At 35.9% G+C, this 16755-nt stretch overlaps 1 protein-coding gene across 2 annotated transcripts in view; it reads left to right on the forward strand.

The window, feature by feature from the left end:
- TLL1 (tolloid like 1) overlaps window positions 1–16755 on the forward strand; it is a 277598-nt gene that overhangs the window by 226501 nt on the left and 34342 nt on the right. For both annotated transcript variants that reach the window (XM_043971079.1, XM_043971080.1), the window contains one exon: window positions 12846–12973. In XM_043971079.1, the coding sequence (XP_043827014.1) occupies window positions 12846–12973 (128 nt within the window). The remainder of the gene's footprint in view (window positions 1–12845; window positions 12974–16755) is intronic.

A 16755-nucleotide genomic window follows, 5' to 3' on the forward strand; every position in this document is an offset into this window, starting at 1 on the left:
GCAATGACATCATTACTCACTAGATTGCTAGTTAGCTCTCAGAAATTCTTTAAACAGTTTTCAAATTTGGGTATCAGTGGTCTACTTTTGGGAATACTTGAATGTGTCTGCCACCAGCCTCCTTTTCCACACATAAATAACCTGACTCTGTCACACTTGGGAACATATATCCAAAATACATAATTGACTTAATTTCTTTGTGCACATATTAAGCAATAGAAGACATCCTCTATGTCTTCCATTGTGCTTACAAAGGCTTATTTCCATGAGATTGACAAAAACTTGTCCTTTGATATCATTGAAGAATTGCTCTCATTATTTCACAAAAAAGAAAAATGAACCTAAGAAAGGTCAATGGACTTGTACAAAGTTATTTCAGTGGCATAACCAGGACCAAAACCTACCTGTCCTAATGTCCTAACTTGTACAAGTATTTCATGTTCATTGAATCATACAAAGGATGTTTCCAAGGCCATACATTCTGACTATTACTCAAAGAATGAATTTCATCCAAATGGCCATCAAGCCTTATATGGTCGTCCTCCATATATGAAGCAACTCTCTACCTCATAAGAAAGCCTCATTTTTGGACAATTCTCATAGTTAGTACATCTTTCCTTATGCTAGTCAAAAATAAGCTGGCTTGTAATGTTCTTCTTTTGGTCCTAGTATTTTCCCACGAGAACAAAATAAATTGACTCTTTAATGCTTTTTCCACATATAAGTTCTTTGAGATATTTGAAGAGAATTAGTCTCCCTAACCACTTCCACCTTACCAGGATAGAGATCTCTGAGAGTTGATCTAGAGTCAGTAAAACCTGGGCTTGAGTCCCACTTTTGTCACATATACAGGATATGTGACCCCATTCCTATTTAATTTTTATGTATTTATTTATTTTTAATATAAAACTATTTGAGTTCCAAATTCTCTTCCATCGGCCTCTCCCCCACTCCATGAGAAAGCAAGTGATGATACACATTATACATGTGATATCATGCAAACCATAGTTCCATATTATCCATGTCGCAAAAGAGCAAGTAAAATGAAGCAAGTGAGAAAATTATACTTCAATTTGTGCTCAGAATTGATCAGTTCTCTCTCTAAAGGTAGATAGCAATTTCCAACATAAGTTCTTCCTAATTGTCTTAGATCATTGTATTGATCAGGTTAGCTAAGTTTTTCAGAGTCAATCGTGATTACGATATTGCTCTTTCTCTATACAATGATTTTCTGGTTGTGTTCACTTCACCTTCCATCAGTTCATCTCAGTCTTCCAAGATTTTTCTGAAATCTACCCGCTTATCATTTCTAGTGTTCCCTCACAATTACATACCATAACTTATTCAGCCATTACCCAATTAATGGGCAACCTCTCCATTTCCAGTTCCAGTCAAATTGAAAAACAAGAGCTGTTATAAATATTTTATACATATGGGTCCTTTCCCTTTTCTTTAATCTCTTCGAGATGCAGACCTAGTAGTGGTCATGCTGGGTCAAATGGTATGAAGAGTTTTATAACATAGTTACAAATTCTTCTCCAGAATGGTTGGACCAGTTCAGAAGTCTACCAAGAGTTCATTAGTTTTCCAATTTAACCACATATGCTCTAGTATTTGTCTTTTTTGATAGTGAGGTGGTACCTCAGAATTGTTTTAATTTCTATTTCTCTAATCAATAGTGATTTAGGACATTTTTTTCATGTGATTATATATAGATTTTATTTCTCCCTCTGAAAATTGCTTGTTCATAGCCTTTGATCATTTATCAATTGAGGAATGGCTCTTATTTTTTAAAAAAATAAGTCACTTCCTTATATATTTGAGAAATTAGGCGTTTTATCTGAGAAACTGTAAAATATTTGATATTACTTCATTATCAAAACTTAAGTTTTCTATATACCTTTTACCAAAATGTAGTTCCCCATATATATATTTGGTGAGGCAATTGGGGTTAAGTGACTTGCCAAGGGTCACACAGCTAGTAAGTGTCAAGTGTCTTAGGCCGGATTTGAACTCAGGTCCTCTTGACTCCAGGGCCAGTGTGCTACCTAGCTGCCCCTTATATATTTTAATTAGATCTATTTTTACTTTTCTTTTTTGTGAGATCATGATTACCACTTCTGCCTTTTAAAAAACAATTTAGCTGGATTCTGTTAATGGATTATGTTATAGTATCTTATTTTAACTTTGTGTATCTTTCTGTTTCAAGTGTGTCTCTTGTAAACAACATATTGTTGAATTCTGGTTTCTAATCCATTCTGCAATCTACTTCTTTTTTATAAGTGAGTTCATGGCATTCACATTCATAATTATAATTACTAGCCGTGTGTTTCCCTCTTTCCTATTTTTTTTTTGTTTATCCTTTTCTTTCTACTGTAGCATACTGCCTCTTCCTGAATGACTTAAATGGTTTCCTTGATATTTTTTGCTTTTGCTCAACTATTGCCATGAAGATAATGAGGGTAACTTTTCTCTACTTGGAGAAAATTCAAGGAAACCTATAGGATGGGACTATTTACACACTCCCAGGTATAAAACCACACAAAATAACAGAATATAAGCACAGGGAATGTTGAGGGCAGTTTTCCTTCATAATATATTGCAATTTGAAGTATATTTTTTTGTCATGATTTCAGGTAGTCCAATAATTAAAATTGTCTCTCCTTGACCTATTATCCAGGTCTGTTGTTTTTTTCTGATGAGATATTTCACATTTCCTTCCATTTTTTTTTATTCTTTCAACTTTGTTTTCTTTCTTCATATTTCATGGAGTCATTACCTTCCTCTTGCCCAATTTTTTAGCCATTATTTTCTGCAGTGAGCATTTGTACTCTTTTTTTTTTTAAATTTGGCTGGTTCTGCTTTTTAACAAGTTCTTTTCTTCAATGATTTTTTTCTACCTTCTTTTCAATTAGCCTATTCTGATTTTAAGGACTTTTTTCTTCAGTAAATTTTTGTGCCTCTTTTACCATTAGGCCAATTCTATTTTTATCAAGGTGTTATTTTCTGCAGTATTTTGTATCTCCTTAACGAAGTTGTTAATTTTCTTTCATAATTTTTTGACATAATTCTAATTTACTTTTCCCTATCACTCTTATCTCTTTAACTCTTACAGGAATTCATGTTGGACTTGTGTCCAATTATTATTTCTCTTTAGAGGCTTTGATTATAGCTGTTTTTACATCATTTATTTTTTCTGAGTTTGTGTTTTGGTTTTCCCTGTCAGTGTAATAGCTTTTTTAAAAAAATTCAATAAACATTTTTATTTATATTTTGGGGTTCAAATTTTTATCTCTCCTTTCTTCCCTCCACTTCCCCCTTCCCTAGGGCTGTAAGCAATCAGATATGGGGTTATACATGTATGATTATGTAAAACTTTGCCATATTTGTCATTTTTTACAAGAAAACTTGATTAAAAGAAAAAAATGAAAAAAAAAAGGAAAATAGTATGCTTCAGTCTGTTCCATCAATATCAGTTCTTTCTTTGGAGGTGGATAGTATAAGTTTCATCAGTATTTCTTTGGGATTCTCTTGGATCATTGTATTGTTGAGAATAGTCAAGTCGTTCACAATTCTTCATCAAAAAATATTGATGTCTCTGTGTACAATGTTCTCTTGGTTATGCTCACTTCATTATACAGTATTTCATATATGCCTTTCCAGGCCTTTCTGAAGTTATTCTGCTTTGTCATTTCTTACAGCACAATAATATTCCATCACCATCATATCCCACAGTTTGTTTAGCCATTCCCCAATTGATGGGCATTCCTTTGATTTCCAAATCTTACTCAGCACAGAAAGAGCTGCTATAAATATTTGTGTATAAATAGGTCTTTTTCTCTTTTGGGGGATGTCTTTGGGGTATAAGCCTAGTTGTGATATTGCTGAATTAAATGGTATTCAGCATAGTTCCACATGCTCTCCAGAATGGTTGGATCTTTTCACAACTCCACCAACAGTGGATTACAGTCCCATATCCCCTCCAAAATTTATGGTCAAGTTCTTTTTTGTTTGGTTGGTTTTTGCCCATTTTTCCTGCATATTTCTTGACTTTGAACTATATGTTAATGTGGGGCTCTGATCATTTCAGGGTTAGGGAAGCACTGTCTCAAGTTTAAGACTTTTTCATGCTGCTGTTTTAAGAAGTAGCTCTGGGGTTCTGCAACTTTTCAGTGCATCCAAGTTTGTGTGCTCTGAGGAGAGGTATGGTCACTGTTCTCCCAGTTTGTGCTCTGGTCTTTACCTGGGAAGGTTCCCTGCTCCCTTGCAAACTGCAAGTGCTAGTACTCCTCTTCGGCCCTAGGCCCAGATCCTCTGGTCTCCTGCAGCTACAAGTGCTAGTGTTCCTCTCTGTATAGGACTATAACCAAGGCCTCTAGTTCCTTGTGACTAACCACAATGACTCCTCACTCCTCTGTGTCCTGGAACTTTGACCCCAAATAGCATACAGGTGATAGAATTGCCAAATAGTTCCTAGTTTTGCATCCAATGCCAACAAAGGTCCTTTGAAATCTTTTTTCTGACCAGCTTTCTGACTTCCTACTCATCTGTGGTTCTTCCCAAAGTTGCTGCTACCACCCGAGTCACAGTCACCCCCAAGGCCCACCAATGATGCTGCTGCCTTATGACATGGGTTCCAGGCAGGCTCTTTTCTGTAGTGACACAGTAGTTTCCTATTGACCTCCTAAATTGTCTTAAACTAGAAAAAATGGCTTATGCTGACTTTTTTTTTTTTTTGCAAGGCAGTGAGGGTTAAGTTACTTGCCCAGGGTCACACAGCTAGTAAGTGTTAAGTGTCTGAGGCTGGATTTGAACTCAAGTCCTCCTGAATCCAGGGCTGGTGCTTTATCCACTGTGCCACCTAGCTGCCCCATTATGCTGACTTTTTGTTGACTATACTGCTCCAGAATTTGATTTGAGACATTATTTTAAATGTGTTTGGGTGTGAATGTTGGAAGATGTCAGCTAGATTGCTTCCAATATTTGGTATCTTAGCTCTATCCTCCATCCTGGGAAACCTCTTAACCTCTCAGTGCCTCATCCCCTGCCCCAACAACTTTCTTAAAAAGTGATATTCTGTAAGAACAAGAGGAAATTCTTTATTTGAAGCCCCCTACACCAATGAAATACTATGTTTCATTTAAAAACTAACAAAACAAAAAGAAATACAACTGTCCTTCCCCCACAAAGTTTTGTCTTTTTAGCTAAATATTCTGGGGGCATTCAAATGAGTGTGCTATTGCATAAGTTTTATTTTCTTTAACAATTATGACATAGTAGCCACAAAAGCTAACATGATTTTAAATATCACTAATAGAGATATCGTGACAAGGTACGATAATGATTTTTATATACTTTGTAGTGGTCAGACACCATTTGCAATATTGTATTCCACTTTGTGTAATATATTTTAGAATGGATATTGAGGAATTGGAGTGGGGTGAGAGAAATATTATTTAAGATGATGCTAATGCCATATGATAATTGATTTATAGATTTGGTGTGAGAAGCCTATTGAAAAGAAGACATGACAAGAGTCATCAATTATTTGAAGAGCTCTTATATGAGAAAAGTATTATACTTGTACTATTTGGCATCAAAAGTCAGGGCAATGATTACAGGTTTCAGAGACACAAATAATGACTTGATCCATGTAACTATTTCTTTTTTTGCTGGGGGGGGGGGAAGGAGGCAATTGGGGTTAAGTGACTTTCCCAGGGTCACACAGCTAGTAAGTGTCAAGTGTCTGAGGCTGAATTTGAACTCAGGTCCTCCTGAATTCAGGACTGGTGCTTTATCCACTGTGCCACCTAGCTGCATCCTCAAGATCCCTATAGTGAACTAAGTAGCAAATTTGGAGTTAGGAAAGCTTGATTTTGAATCCCACCTCAGATACTCACTAGTTGTGTGACCATAGACTAGCCACAAACTTCCTTGGGAATCAATTTCCTTATCTGTAAAAAGAGGACACGACGATTCTGTCATCCACGGTGCCACCGATTTATCATGACTTCTTCACAGGGTTGTTGAGATGTTGAGGTAGCATACATAATGTGTTTTTTAAGTCGTGAATAGCAATTATCATCAGACAGCTAGTAGTCTACTTTGGAGAAGTACAGGCATTTATATGATGGGGACAAATGTAAAATAATGCTAAAGGTTAGATTGTAAGCAGATTGTGGTGACTAAGGAATTTGGATTTTCTTCTATGGGAGGTTATTAAGCCAGAAAGGCTTTTTTTTTTCTGTTTTTTGTTCTTCTGGTTTTAAGCCAGAAAGAGACACGATTAGACTAACGATACTTCTGGACATATTTTATCTCATCAGTGTCCCTCTTAAATGTGGACACAATATTCCAGATATGGTCTAATCAAAACTTAGAGTAATGGGATCCATATTTTCCTGTCTCTTTTTACTGTAGTACTATTAAGACAGCCTAAGATACTCTGTGGCTTTTTGGGGTTGTGTTTTATAATATTATTGTTCAACAAAACACTTAGGTCTTTAATATGCACTACTTTCTAATCACATCTCCCTTATTTTATTTTTTGTTGCTGATTTATTGACCCTTAATGTAGATATTTAATATATCTCTATTAAATAATTCATTTATGCCTCTAAACTCCAACCTGTAAAGATCCTGAAAATCAGAATATTATCATTCCTTGTACTAGCTCTCTCTCTCAGCATTCTGTCACCTACAAATTTGATAAGTGTGCTATTTATTCCTTCGTCCAAGTCATTGATAAAAATATTAAACAAAACTGGGTCAAGGAAAGAGTCCCCAGGCATATTTCTGTCTCCAGGTTTGTATTTTTCCATCTGTCAAACCTCCTGGGGTCTCGTTGGCCAACGAATTAAAAATTCAATATCATCAATCTTCATCTCTCCAACTTGTTTACTAGGATATTATGAGAAACTTAGTGAAATGCTTCATATAAATCAAATGATATATCATCTGAAAATTTTATTTTATTTTTCAACATAACTAGCATCCACATTAAAAAATTCAGTGAGGATAAGCCTGGAATGACTTCTTCTTCTTCTTCTTTTTTTTTTTGGCAGGGCAATGGGGGTTAAGTGACTTGCCCAAGGTCACACAGCTAGTAAGTGTCAAGTGTCTGAGGCCGGATTTGAACTCAGGTCCTCCTGACTCCAGGCCGGTGCTTTATCCACAGCGCCACCTAGTGGCCCCCGGAATGACTTCTTCTTAATGAATATATGCTTCCTCATAGCTAGCATGTGTTACTGCTCTTTGTATCCAAAAGCAAACTTTTAAATAAATAATCTGTTCTAGAATTTTTTTGAGTATAGTAGAAACATCTTCCCAATTTTTTCAAAGGGAGAATATTTTGTATCAGGTTTGTAATTTTACATGGAGCTTTCTTTTGGACAGAGGCATGAAATATTTTGAAGTATATTTTTTTCTAATTAAGAATCTGGATTAAATATTCAAAAGTCATCTTATTCTTTCAAAACACTGAAACAATTCTGCTTGAACTGAGAGGTAGCATGGCATAGAGGATAGAGGCAGAAAGATCTGGGATTATGATCCCTCCTCTCCTGACAGTTATTGACCATGTGTGTCACTTAACATCACCGAGCCTCAGTTTCCACTTCTGTAAATGAGGATAATAATAGCCAGACAATATTGTGGTAAAGCTCAAATGAAATGAAATGTACAAAGTGCTTTGTAAATTTTTAAATAATATCTAAATGTCAACTTTCTTATAAAGTGTACATTATTTTAATGTTTATTATTATGAGAAAATAGTGGTTCCAAATAGATCATTCTACATAAAAAATACCTGCAAAATTCTGCAGTGGAGACAATGATAACAATAACCACAAGAACAACAACTGTTTGTCAATGAATATACACTGTAAAGTTTGCTGCTGTTGCCTTTTTAGTATATGAATAGTTTGGGATAGATGTCATATTAAACCTGCTTGTTTATACACACAGCACTGTTTCTGGATGTAGTAAGCACTGAGTAAATTATTTTTAATTTATGAATTCATTCAATCATTCATTTTTTGGAAGAAGACTCATTCTATAGTGAATAGAAAATTGGCCTTGGAGGGAGCAAGACCTGGGTTCAAGTCCCACCTCTGACATACTGGTTCTGTGATCCTAGGCAAATCACTTAACCTATCATTGCTCTAGTCACCTAAGACTCAAAGATACTGAAACAATGGCCAATCTGTTTTGGTAGTGGGAGTTTCCTTAAGTGGAAATTCTCTCCATCGGTGTAATCACAGTCTCTCTCCCCGCAACCCATACACAAGAAAAACAAAAACAAAACTGGAGATGCATAGGATGAATAATATATATTTTTAGGAAAACTGCAAATTGTCTTTCCTTCCAGTATATAAATTAAATATTCTACTGATGAATAAACCCAAAGGATTTATTCATTTTTGTTTGAAGTGTTGTTTTACATATCTGACAGACACTTACTTGTATTTTGATTTTCTTGTTCATTCTGTATTTTTCCTCTGTTAAGGGCTTTACTAAAGATATAGAAGTTTTAAGTAAATAGTTCCTTTCCTTTTAGGCATTTATCTAACACCTTATAAATATTGTTAATTTGATGTTAGCAAGAAAATAAATGTGACCTAATCATGCTCTCAATGAGTTTGCACGATTAATGACTGTGATTATAAAGACTTGGAGATAATTAGTTTCCTGAAAGTCATTTCTATTATACAAGTCTCTCTCTCTCTCTCTCTCTCTCTCTCTCTCTCTCTCTCTCTCTCTCTCCATATATATATATATATATATATATATATATATATATATATATATATATATATATGTATATATGTATATATATATATATATATGTATATATGTATATATATATATATATAAAATCCTAGCTAGTCTGTCTAAAATATCTAATGAGTGGTCGCCAATAAATTATAAGCTTTAGCAAGAGTTAGACTTTTAAGCATTTATTAAGGAGAATAAGAATTTGGTAAAGAGAGAGAAAGGCCTAGATTCCTATCTATTAAAGTGAGAGCACATTTCTAGCTCCGCTCTCCACCAGAGTCCCCAGGAAAGACCCCCAGTCTCCTCCTTCCTCCTCCCACTAGTCCGCGTCACTTCCTGATACCAAAGAAAAGACTCCTGGTCTTGCCCTCAAAGACCTTCGCTTCATGGGCAGAACTCTTCTACAGTAAGTATCCAGCAGGTGGCATTATTCCAATCGTTACAGTCCCCCCTGTTGTTCCTCAAGAAACAAAATGTTTCCTTGACGGAACAGTAAAAAGAATATAATAACTATTGCTAACTAATAATATGTGAACAACAATATAGAAAAGGAAGAGAGGAAAGTTTTGTCCAGAGGGGCGATTTTTTTTGTCCTCATGAACCGACGCTTTGACATTAGTCTTGCAAAGGGAGGGCCTCTGCAGAGAATACATATTACAGATGGTGTATATTATAACAGAAAAAGAAAAGAGAAAAAAACAAAACAAAACTGTTCATTTAAAGTCTCTGAAAGTCTTTTCTCAGATGTCCTCTAGGTGTAGTCGTGGAATGGAAGTCTTTTCAGGGGTTGATGTGTGGATGCTGGTAATCAACCAGGAAAATTTCCTACAAAATTGAGCTTAACACAACTTTAAAATAGCTTTGTCAATAATCAAATCAAACAATGAAAGTTCTCAAAAACATGTCTAAGGGAATTCAGAATCTTAGTTGTTACACATGAAACATATAATAAAACAAAAATTGAACCATTCTTTAAAATTATAATATTACTATAGTCCCCCCCTTATGGAGGGTAATTGAGAAGACAATTGCTGCGATATTAATTATTAAAAATAATTTTTTATCTTTGTTTCATCACTTTTTGCATCATCTGCCTAATTATCCTCATGCCATTATGAGAAATTAAAAAATCTAATATAATTGGTAACAGGTGTCAAGGCCAAATTCAACACTGTATTTATCATGACACCTGAGATAATTATGGGGGTTACCATAAAAGAACAGAGAAATGATGGGATATGAGCATTCCCACACTTGAACAATATGTACTGCCCATACAGTATGCCAGGCTTAAAATAGATGCATGGAATATATGTCCATGCCACCGAACATATTGGAGGAAACTGAGTCAGACTTAATCAGATGCATGCGATTGAGATGTCCATGGCATCAGGCATATAGGATGGAGCATAGAAGCCAGGTGTAGAAGTGAGATGGGTGGGATCAATACTTCCAGCTATCTGTACAATATTGTGGGGAAAAATAAAATAAAATATTAAACCAAGAGAATCCAACCTCAACATTTGTCAAAAGCCGTTCCCTCGGCCATACCTTGACTTCATGCATGTCTCCCCTCATGTGACAGTTCAGTGTCTGCTTTTGCATGTATTCCTCTTGTGATTGGATGGCATCTTGGCCAACTGGCATCTGATAACTCAGAATAAAGGCAATTAATGTCTTAAATGATAAGTTCCCATAATCCAAGTCTCATATGGATTTAAAAATTGAGGATAATAAATGATTGCAAAAAATGTGAATACATCTTGACTCAGAACACAATATATAATTATGCAACAATTTCAAATAATACCCCCTTTTTTTAACTTAGTATACAATTACTTTTTTGAAAAATCTGAACATATTTAAATACAAGTTAAAGCACAACACAATCTCAAAGAAAACTTTTACAAATGTTCCCCTCTTTTTTTTTTTTTTTTTGGAATATGCTTATCAAAAATAATACTTCTAGAATCAATTTACACTTGCCATGGCAAACAATTTGCCAGGGAAATGCTTTAAAGAGTTTGATCAAATAATCAGTTGAGAAAAAATAACAAAAACAAACAACTCAGAATATGGGAGTACAATACTCCTAGAATTAACATTGTATAATAAAATCAAAACCATCTTGCAATGTTTCAAAATTAGATAGACAAATGAATAGAAGAAAATACACATGGAACAATAAAATACAGTGAAATTCAAACTAAGGAAATCTAAATGAATATGAACTTAATATCAATAAGAGTATTATAAAATATAAACTTGATCACATGACTATAAAAAGCTTTTACAAATATTCTCCTTGTTTTAGAAACTAAGTATAAGACACAATCTCAAAAGCATGAAAATCTCTATGAAAATAAACCCATACCATTAATTTCAAAATAAACCCATACCATTAATAGCACAGAAATCCTATGTAACCTCTAAACTGATACTATTACTCTGAGTGAATTCAGAACACTTTTGATTCTGATATCTAAAATCCCCAATACTCATATCAATATCTTGCTGTTTACTTCTACATTTCTGTAAAATATATACCCTTCCATGGCAAAAGAAGCGGAGACTTGAACTATGGTGATGATTGTCATTCTTATTCAGCTTAAGTTTTTCTTCTTTAACCCCTCTATATTGTCTGTCGGGCTTTTCACCATACAAATGCTTTATAAGATTACTAATTAAAAACAAAAGCAGGTTAGCAAAATTATGAACAAAACGAGCATATCTGGAATTTAAAGAGTTTTCTAATATTGTCTCAAAAACACAGCCAGGCCTGGGAAGGGCTGAACCTGAAGCTGCAAATGCAGGTAGAAAAAGTTGAGCATGCGCATCAGATCTCTGGACTTCCCAGGCAGGGGAAGCAATGGGCTTGGCCATGGGAGGAGTAGAGGGTGGGGTCTGGAGAGGAGGGGAGGGACCAGAGCAATTTGAATCAGACTTGATTTTGAACTCAGGCCTGGATTCCTCTTCCCCCACTTTGCCTCCAGGTGCTAGGGGATTAAAAGCTTCCAGAGGGTGGGTCATTGCCTCCAGGCATGCAAAATTAAAGCAACAATTACTGTTAGAACTGGGAAAAGCTGCAGGAATCTCTTCAGGTTTCTCTGAAAAAGCATGGTTGGGAGAGGGAGAGATATTTCCTTGTGTGAGTAAGTTGCTGGCTCTTTTAACAAAAATAAAAAGAAAAATAGAAAATCCACAAAAACAAAGCATTAACATGATCTTATCTCCCATTTGTCTGGTTAAACAGACTAAAATCAAAAATAGGATAATTAGGGAGTTTAAAAGGTCCATTCGAAAAAATTTAAAGGAAAACACAGCCAGTACACCAGTACTTAGCAGTTAAAGGGAGAGGGAGGGGAAATTTCTTACCCAACCAGAAGATCAGAAGACTGAGGTTTAGCTTGTCCCTTCGTGGTCGCCATCTGTTAAGGGCTAAAATTCTAGCTAGTCTGTCTAAAATATCTAATGAGTGGTTGCCAATAAATTATAAGCTTTAGCAAGAGTTAGACTTTTAAGCATTTATTAAGGAGAATAAGAATTTGGTAAAGAGAGAGAAAGGCCTAGATTCCTATCTATTAAAGTGAGAGCACATTTCTAGCTCCGCTCTCCACCAGAGTCCCCAGGAAAGAGCCCCCAGTCTCCTCCTTCCTCCTCCCACTAGTCCGCGTCACTTCCTGATACCAAAGAAAAGACTCCTGGTCTTGCCCTCAAAGACCTTCGCTTCATGGGCAGAACTCTTCTACAGTAAGTATCCAGCAGGTGGCATTATTCCAATCGTTACAATATATATATATATATATATATATATATATATATATATATAATTCTGCTTGTGGGGAAAGGTACGTGGCACAGTGGATAAAGCACCAACCCTAGATTCAGGAGGACCTGAGTTCAAATCTGGTTGTAGACATTTGACACTTACTAGCTGTGTGACTCTGGGCAAATCACTTAACCCTCATTACCCTGCAAAAATAAATAAATAATTTTAAAAATTCTGCTTGTTTGAGACCCTACATTAGGATAGATTCCCAAACTAATTGATACTGTCATTATTCATACAGCGGAATGTGAGCAGAAGATTCATAGTCCAAGTGGAGTCATTACCAGTCCCAACTGGCCAGACAAGTATCCAAGTAGGAAGGAATGCACGTGGGAAATCAGTGCCACTCCTGGACACCGAGTTAAACTAGTGAGTAATCTTAACCTGCTCTCTCTTTCTAAGTAGAAGAGATGGACGTTCCTTTCATAGTTGACCCAAGAAAATTAATTCAGGTGGATGGGAAACATTTTTGTCAAGCTGACCTGAGTTCAAAACCCGTGTCACTGAGGTCCTGAATTAAGATGATAACAATCACTGGATTTTGTTCAAATATTATGCCATCTCCAGATATGCTTTATCCTCATTAAAAAAAGATGTTGAAAATGCAAAAATGTATGCTTTATTATGGCATTCATAGGAATACATTTTTAGTTACATAATGGTCATAGTAATAAATTGAAACAGGGAAAATAACCGCCGTGTTGAGGGATTAAATGATCTTTAATGATAATATCTATGAATGCAATACAACTAGAAACACAATACTCAAGCTATTTGTTTAAGGAGCAATGAGTAAATTATATTTGTCAAATTATTCTTTGTAAATAAGGCCGACAAAAGGTTATCCTACCGCTGACACTACCTGTGTGTTGTTGGGTAGGTCAATTAAGCTCTCTGAGCCTTAGTTTCCATACACATACACATATACTTGCACTTGCACATGCACATACACATACACATATACACATAAACACATTTACACACATACATATATACACTTATGTATATATACATATATAGTCCAACTCATACGCACATATCTATAGACATAGACATAGACGTGTGTGTGTGTGTGTGTGTGTGTGTGTGTGTGTGTATCTGTGTATATACACATATATAGAGGAGTTGGAATGGGTGACCAAGAATTTTCCTTCCATTGCTAGATCTGTGATCAAGTGGTTCCATGAGTCCATGACTAAAAATTGATGGAAGAGCTTATAGTCCTGCTGTGTCTAGCCAGGCCACATCTAGAGCACTGTGTTTACTTTAAGATCATGCCATTGGAAAACTGAGGGAGATTTGACCCGCAGAAGAGACACCTGGTGGGAACATGAGAGTTGCCTCTGAGTAGTTGCTGGGCTGTGTTAAGGATGAGGGTTTTAACCTCTTCTTCTGGGTCACTCTACAAGACGTCACTAAAAGTAATGTGTGGGAGTTCTAAAGAAACAGGTTTAGTCGTGATACAAGGAAAACTCTTCTTTCCATTAGAGCTTTCCAGAAGTAGAGAGAGCCATCCTGAGGGCAAGGGTTTCCCTCTCACTAGAAGTTTTCAACAAAAACTGGACAACCACTAGCAGGGAATATAGGGTAAACTTGATTCCTGTCACAGAATGAGTTAGAGTGGATGGTCACTGAACTCCCCTTCAACTCTGAGACTTGGGATCAGAACAGCAGGAAAAGGTTTACAAGGTCATAGAGGTTCATAAAGGGAACATTAATCAAAAGGGTAAGGCTATTGTTTAAAGAGTAAACAGTGGAGTTCTAACATGGGGAAGAACAAAGGTATCGTCTTATTATATTTTCCATTGGTCAGGCCTTTTCCAGAGTATGTGTCTTTCCAGTATATTTTTTTAAAAAAAGCAACAAAACCTTAAATAATGTTTATAAGCATTACAAAGATGACTTTAAAGCATACTAAGATTTTTTTTCTTTTGGTGGGACAATGAAGGTTAAGTGACTTGCCCAGGGTCACACAGCTAGTAAGTGTCAAGTGCCTGAGGCCGGAATTGAACTCAGGTCCTCCTGAATACAGGGCCGGTGCTTTACCCACTGTGCCACCTAGCTGCCCCCCATACTAAGATTTTTGAAGGAGTAATAAAGGAAATGGAATTGTTTATCCTGAGGAATATAAGGTGGCAGTGGTGGTGGCAGGGAGTTTAATATGTGTATTAGGTACAAGGATTTTATTTTTCTTCTCAGTAGGAGGAGGATATGGGAGAGTAGAAATAAATACTTATAAGGGGGGCAGCTAGGTGGTACAGTGGATAAAGCACCAGCCCTGGATTCAGGAGGATCTGAATTGAAATTCAGCTCAGACACTTGATACTTACTAGCTGTGTGACCCTGGGCAAGTCACTTAACCCCCATTGCCCCACAAAAAAAAAAATAAAGAAAAAAATGATTATTAATTGAAAAGAATAAAATATAATTAAAAAAATAAAAAAAAACAAGAACATGAAATTATACTAACTATTGAGTTTTTCCCAATAGTGATTTCTTTCTTGCTGTGTTGGTATGAATAAGAGGACCAGTGCTTTACTTCAAGTCCTTTCTATTCTACATATTTATATCATGGTTATTTCAACCTTTGGACAACCTTTATCTCCTAATATCTCTCAATTTCAGTATCCTCATTTGTAAGATAATGATAATTCCATGTACCTCACAGGGTTGTTGTGAGTATCAAATCAGAAAATATATGGTAAAACATTTTATAAACTTTAAAATATTATTTAAATGTTACTGTTGCTAATACTAATAATAACGTTCATTCCTGTTTGACTTTGCTTTGGACTCATTGGAGATGGACAAAAAGATGGCCTGGGTTAACCAAACACCTGAGTATAGATAATGAGGTAATGATAGAAAAAATGTGGAGCTTTCCCAGTTTCTTATTATTTTTCTCATTATACTCAGTGGAGTCCTATTAGTAATAGTCCTCTTTTTCTCTTATGTTTAAAGTTGGTTGGACTGTAAGCAAGTGGTAGATAAAGTAATTACCCCCATTTTACAGATAAGGAGATAAAGCCATGAGTCATGGAGACTGGCTTGAAGAGTAAATTTCCTAATATTGAAGCCTCTTGGATACCATAGTGGGTTATAGAGAAAAGTGGTTACTGGAATATTTTTTTAAAAGAGAAGCATCCTGACATGTTGGATAGTCAGCTTCCAAAACTGAAGATCTCTTTATAAATATTTTCAGAAAGAAAATCCCCCCTCAGTGCTGATCAAAACAGCTAGGATCATGGTCCAGAGAATTACTGAAGTTTTTGTCCTCCCAGGATATGGCATTATAAAATGTCATTCCTATTTGGGAAGGAGTACCAACTGGAAGCCTACAATTACACCAACCTCAATGTGCTTCTGTTTAGGAGCTAAGCAGAGTTGGGCCTGGTTAGGAGTACTTAGATAGGATACTGTCTGAGAATACCAGGTGCTGTAGGTTAAAACGAGAGTCCATGTGTGGTAGTGGATAGAGAGCCAGCCTTAAAGTTAGGAAGACTTGGGTTCAAATCTCGACTCTCACACACAGTGATTGTGGGACCTGGAATAAATTTGTTAACCCCTCAGTGCTAAGAGGAAAGTTTTATGTTATATTGGTAGAGTGAGCTTCTTCATCTGGGGATGGTATATGCCAATTCAATCGCAGCTCCAAGCCACATTCCTATACTTATTCAATCCAGATACAAAGCAACATCAGACATTGAATTCCATAAGGTATAGGGCACCTAATAACAATGAGAATAACCAGTGGCATAATGTTTCCCAAGAGGAATTGATAAGTAATTCAGAGAAAATTATATGTAGAGACCTATTCTTAAAATAGCATAGATGCGTGACCCTGGGCCAGTCACTTAACCCTCATTGCCCCTCACCCAAAAAATAGTATAGAGATTAGAGATTAGCACTGGAATTGTGATTTTATTGGTAAAAGTAACTCTCTAGTGAGGATATTGCCTTTTACCAATGCATATTGGTACCTTCTGTGAAATTTATAACATTAGAGAATAGCCCAGAGAACTTAAGTGACTAGCCCAGAGTCACAAATCTGATATGTGGCAGAGAGAGAACCTGAACCCAATTCATTCTGGTTTCAAGTTTTTTAGGCAGATCTCCTGAGTTAACCTAGAGAGAGTTACCAAGACACCAGA

Source organism: Dromiciops gliroides, chromosome 6 (genome assembly GCF_019393635.1).
Source record: "Dromiciops gliroides isolate mDroGli1 chromosome 6, mDroGli1.pri, whole genome shotgun sequence".
Classification (NCBI taxonomy): domain Eukaryota; kingdom Metazoa; phylum Chordata; class Mammalia; order Microbiotheria; family Microbiotheriidae; genus Dromiciops; species Dromiciops gliroides.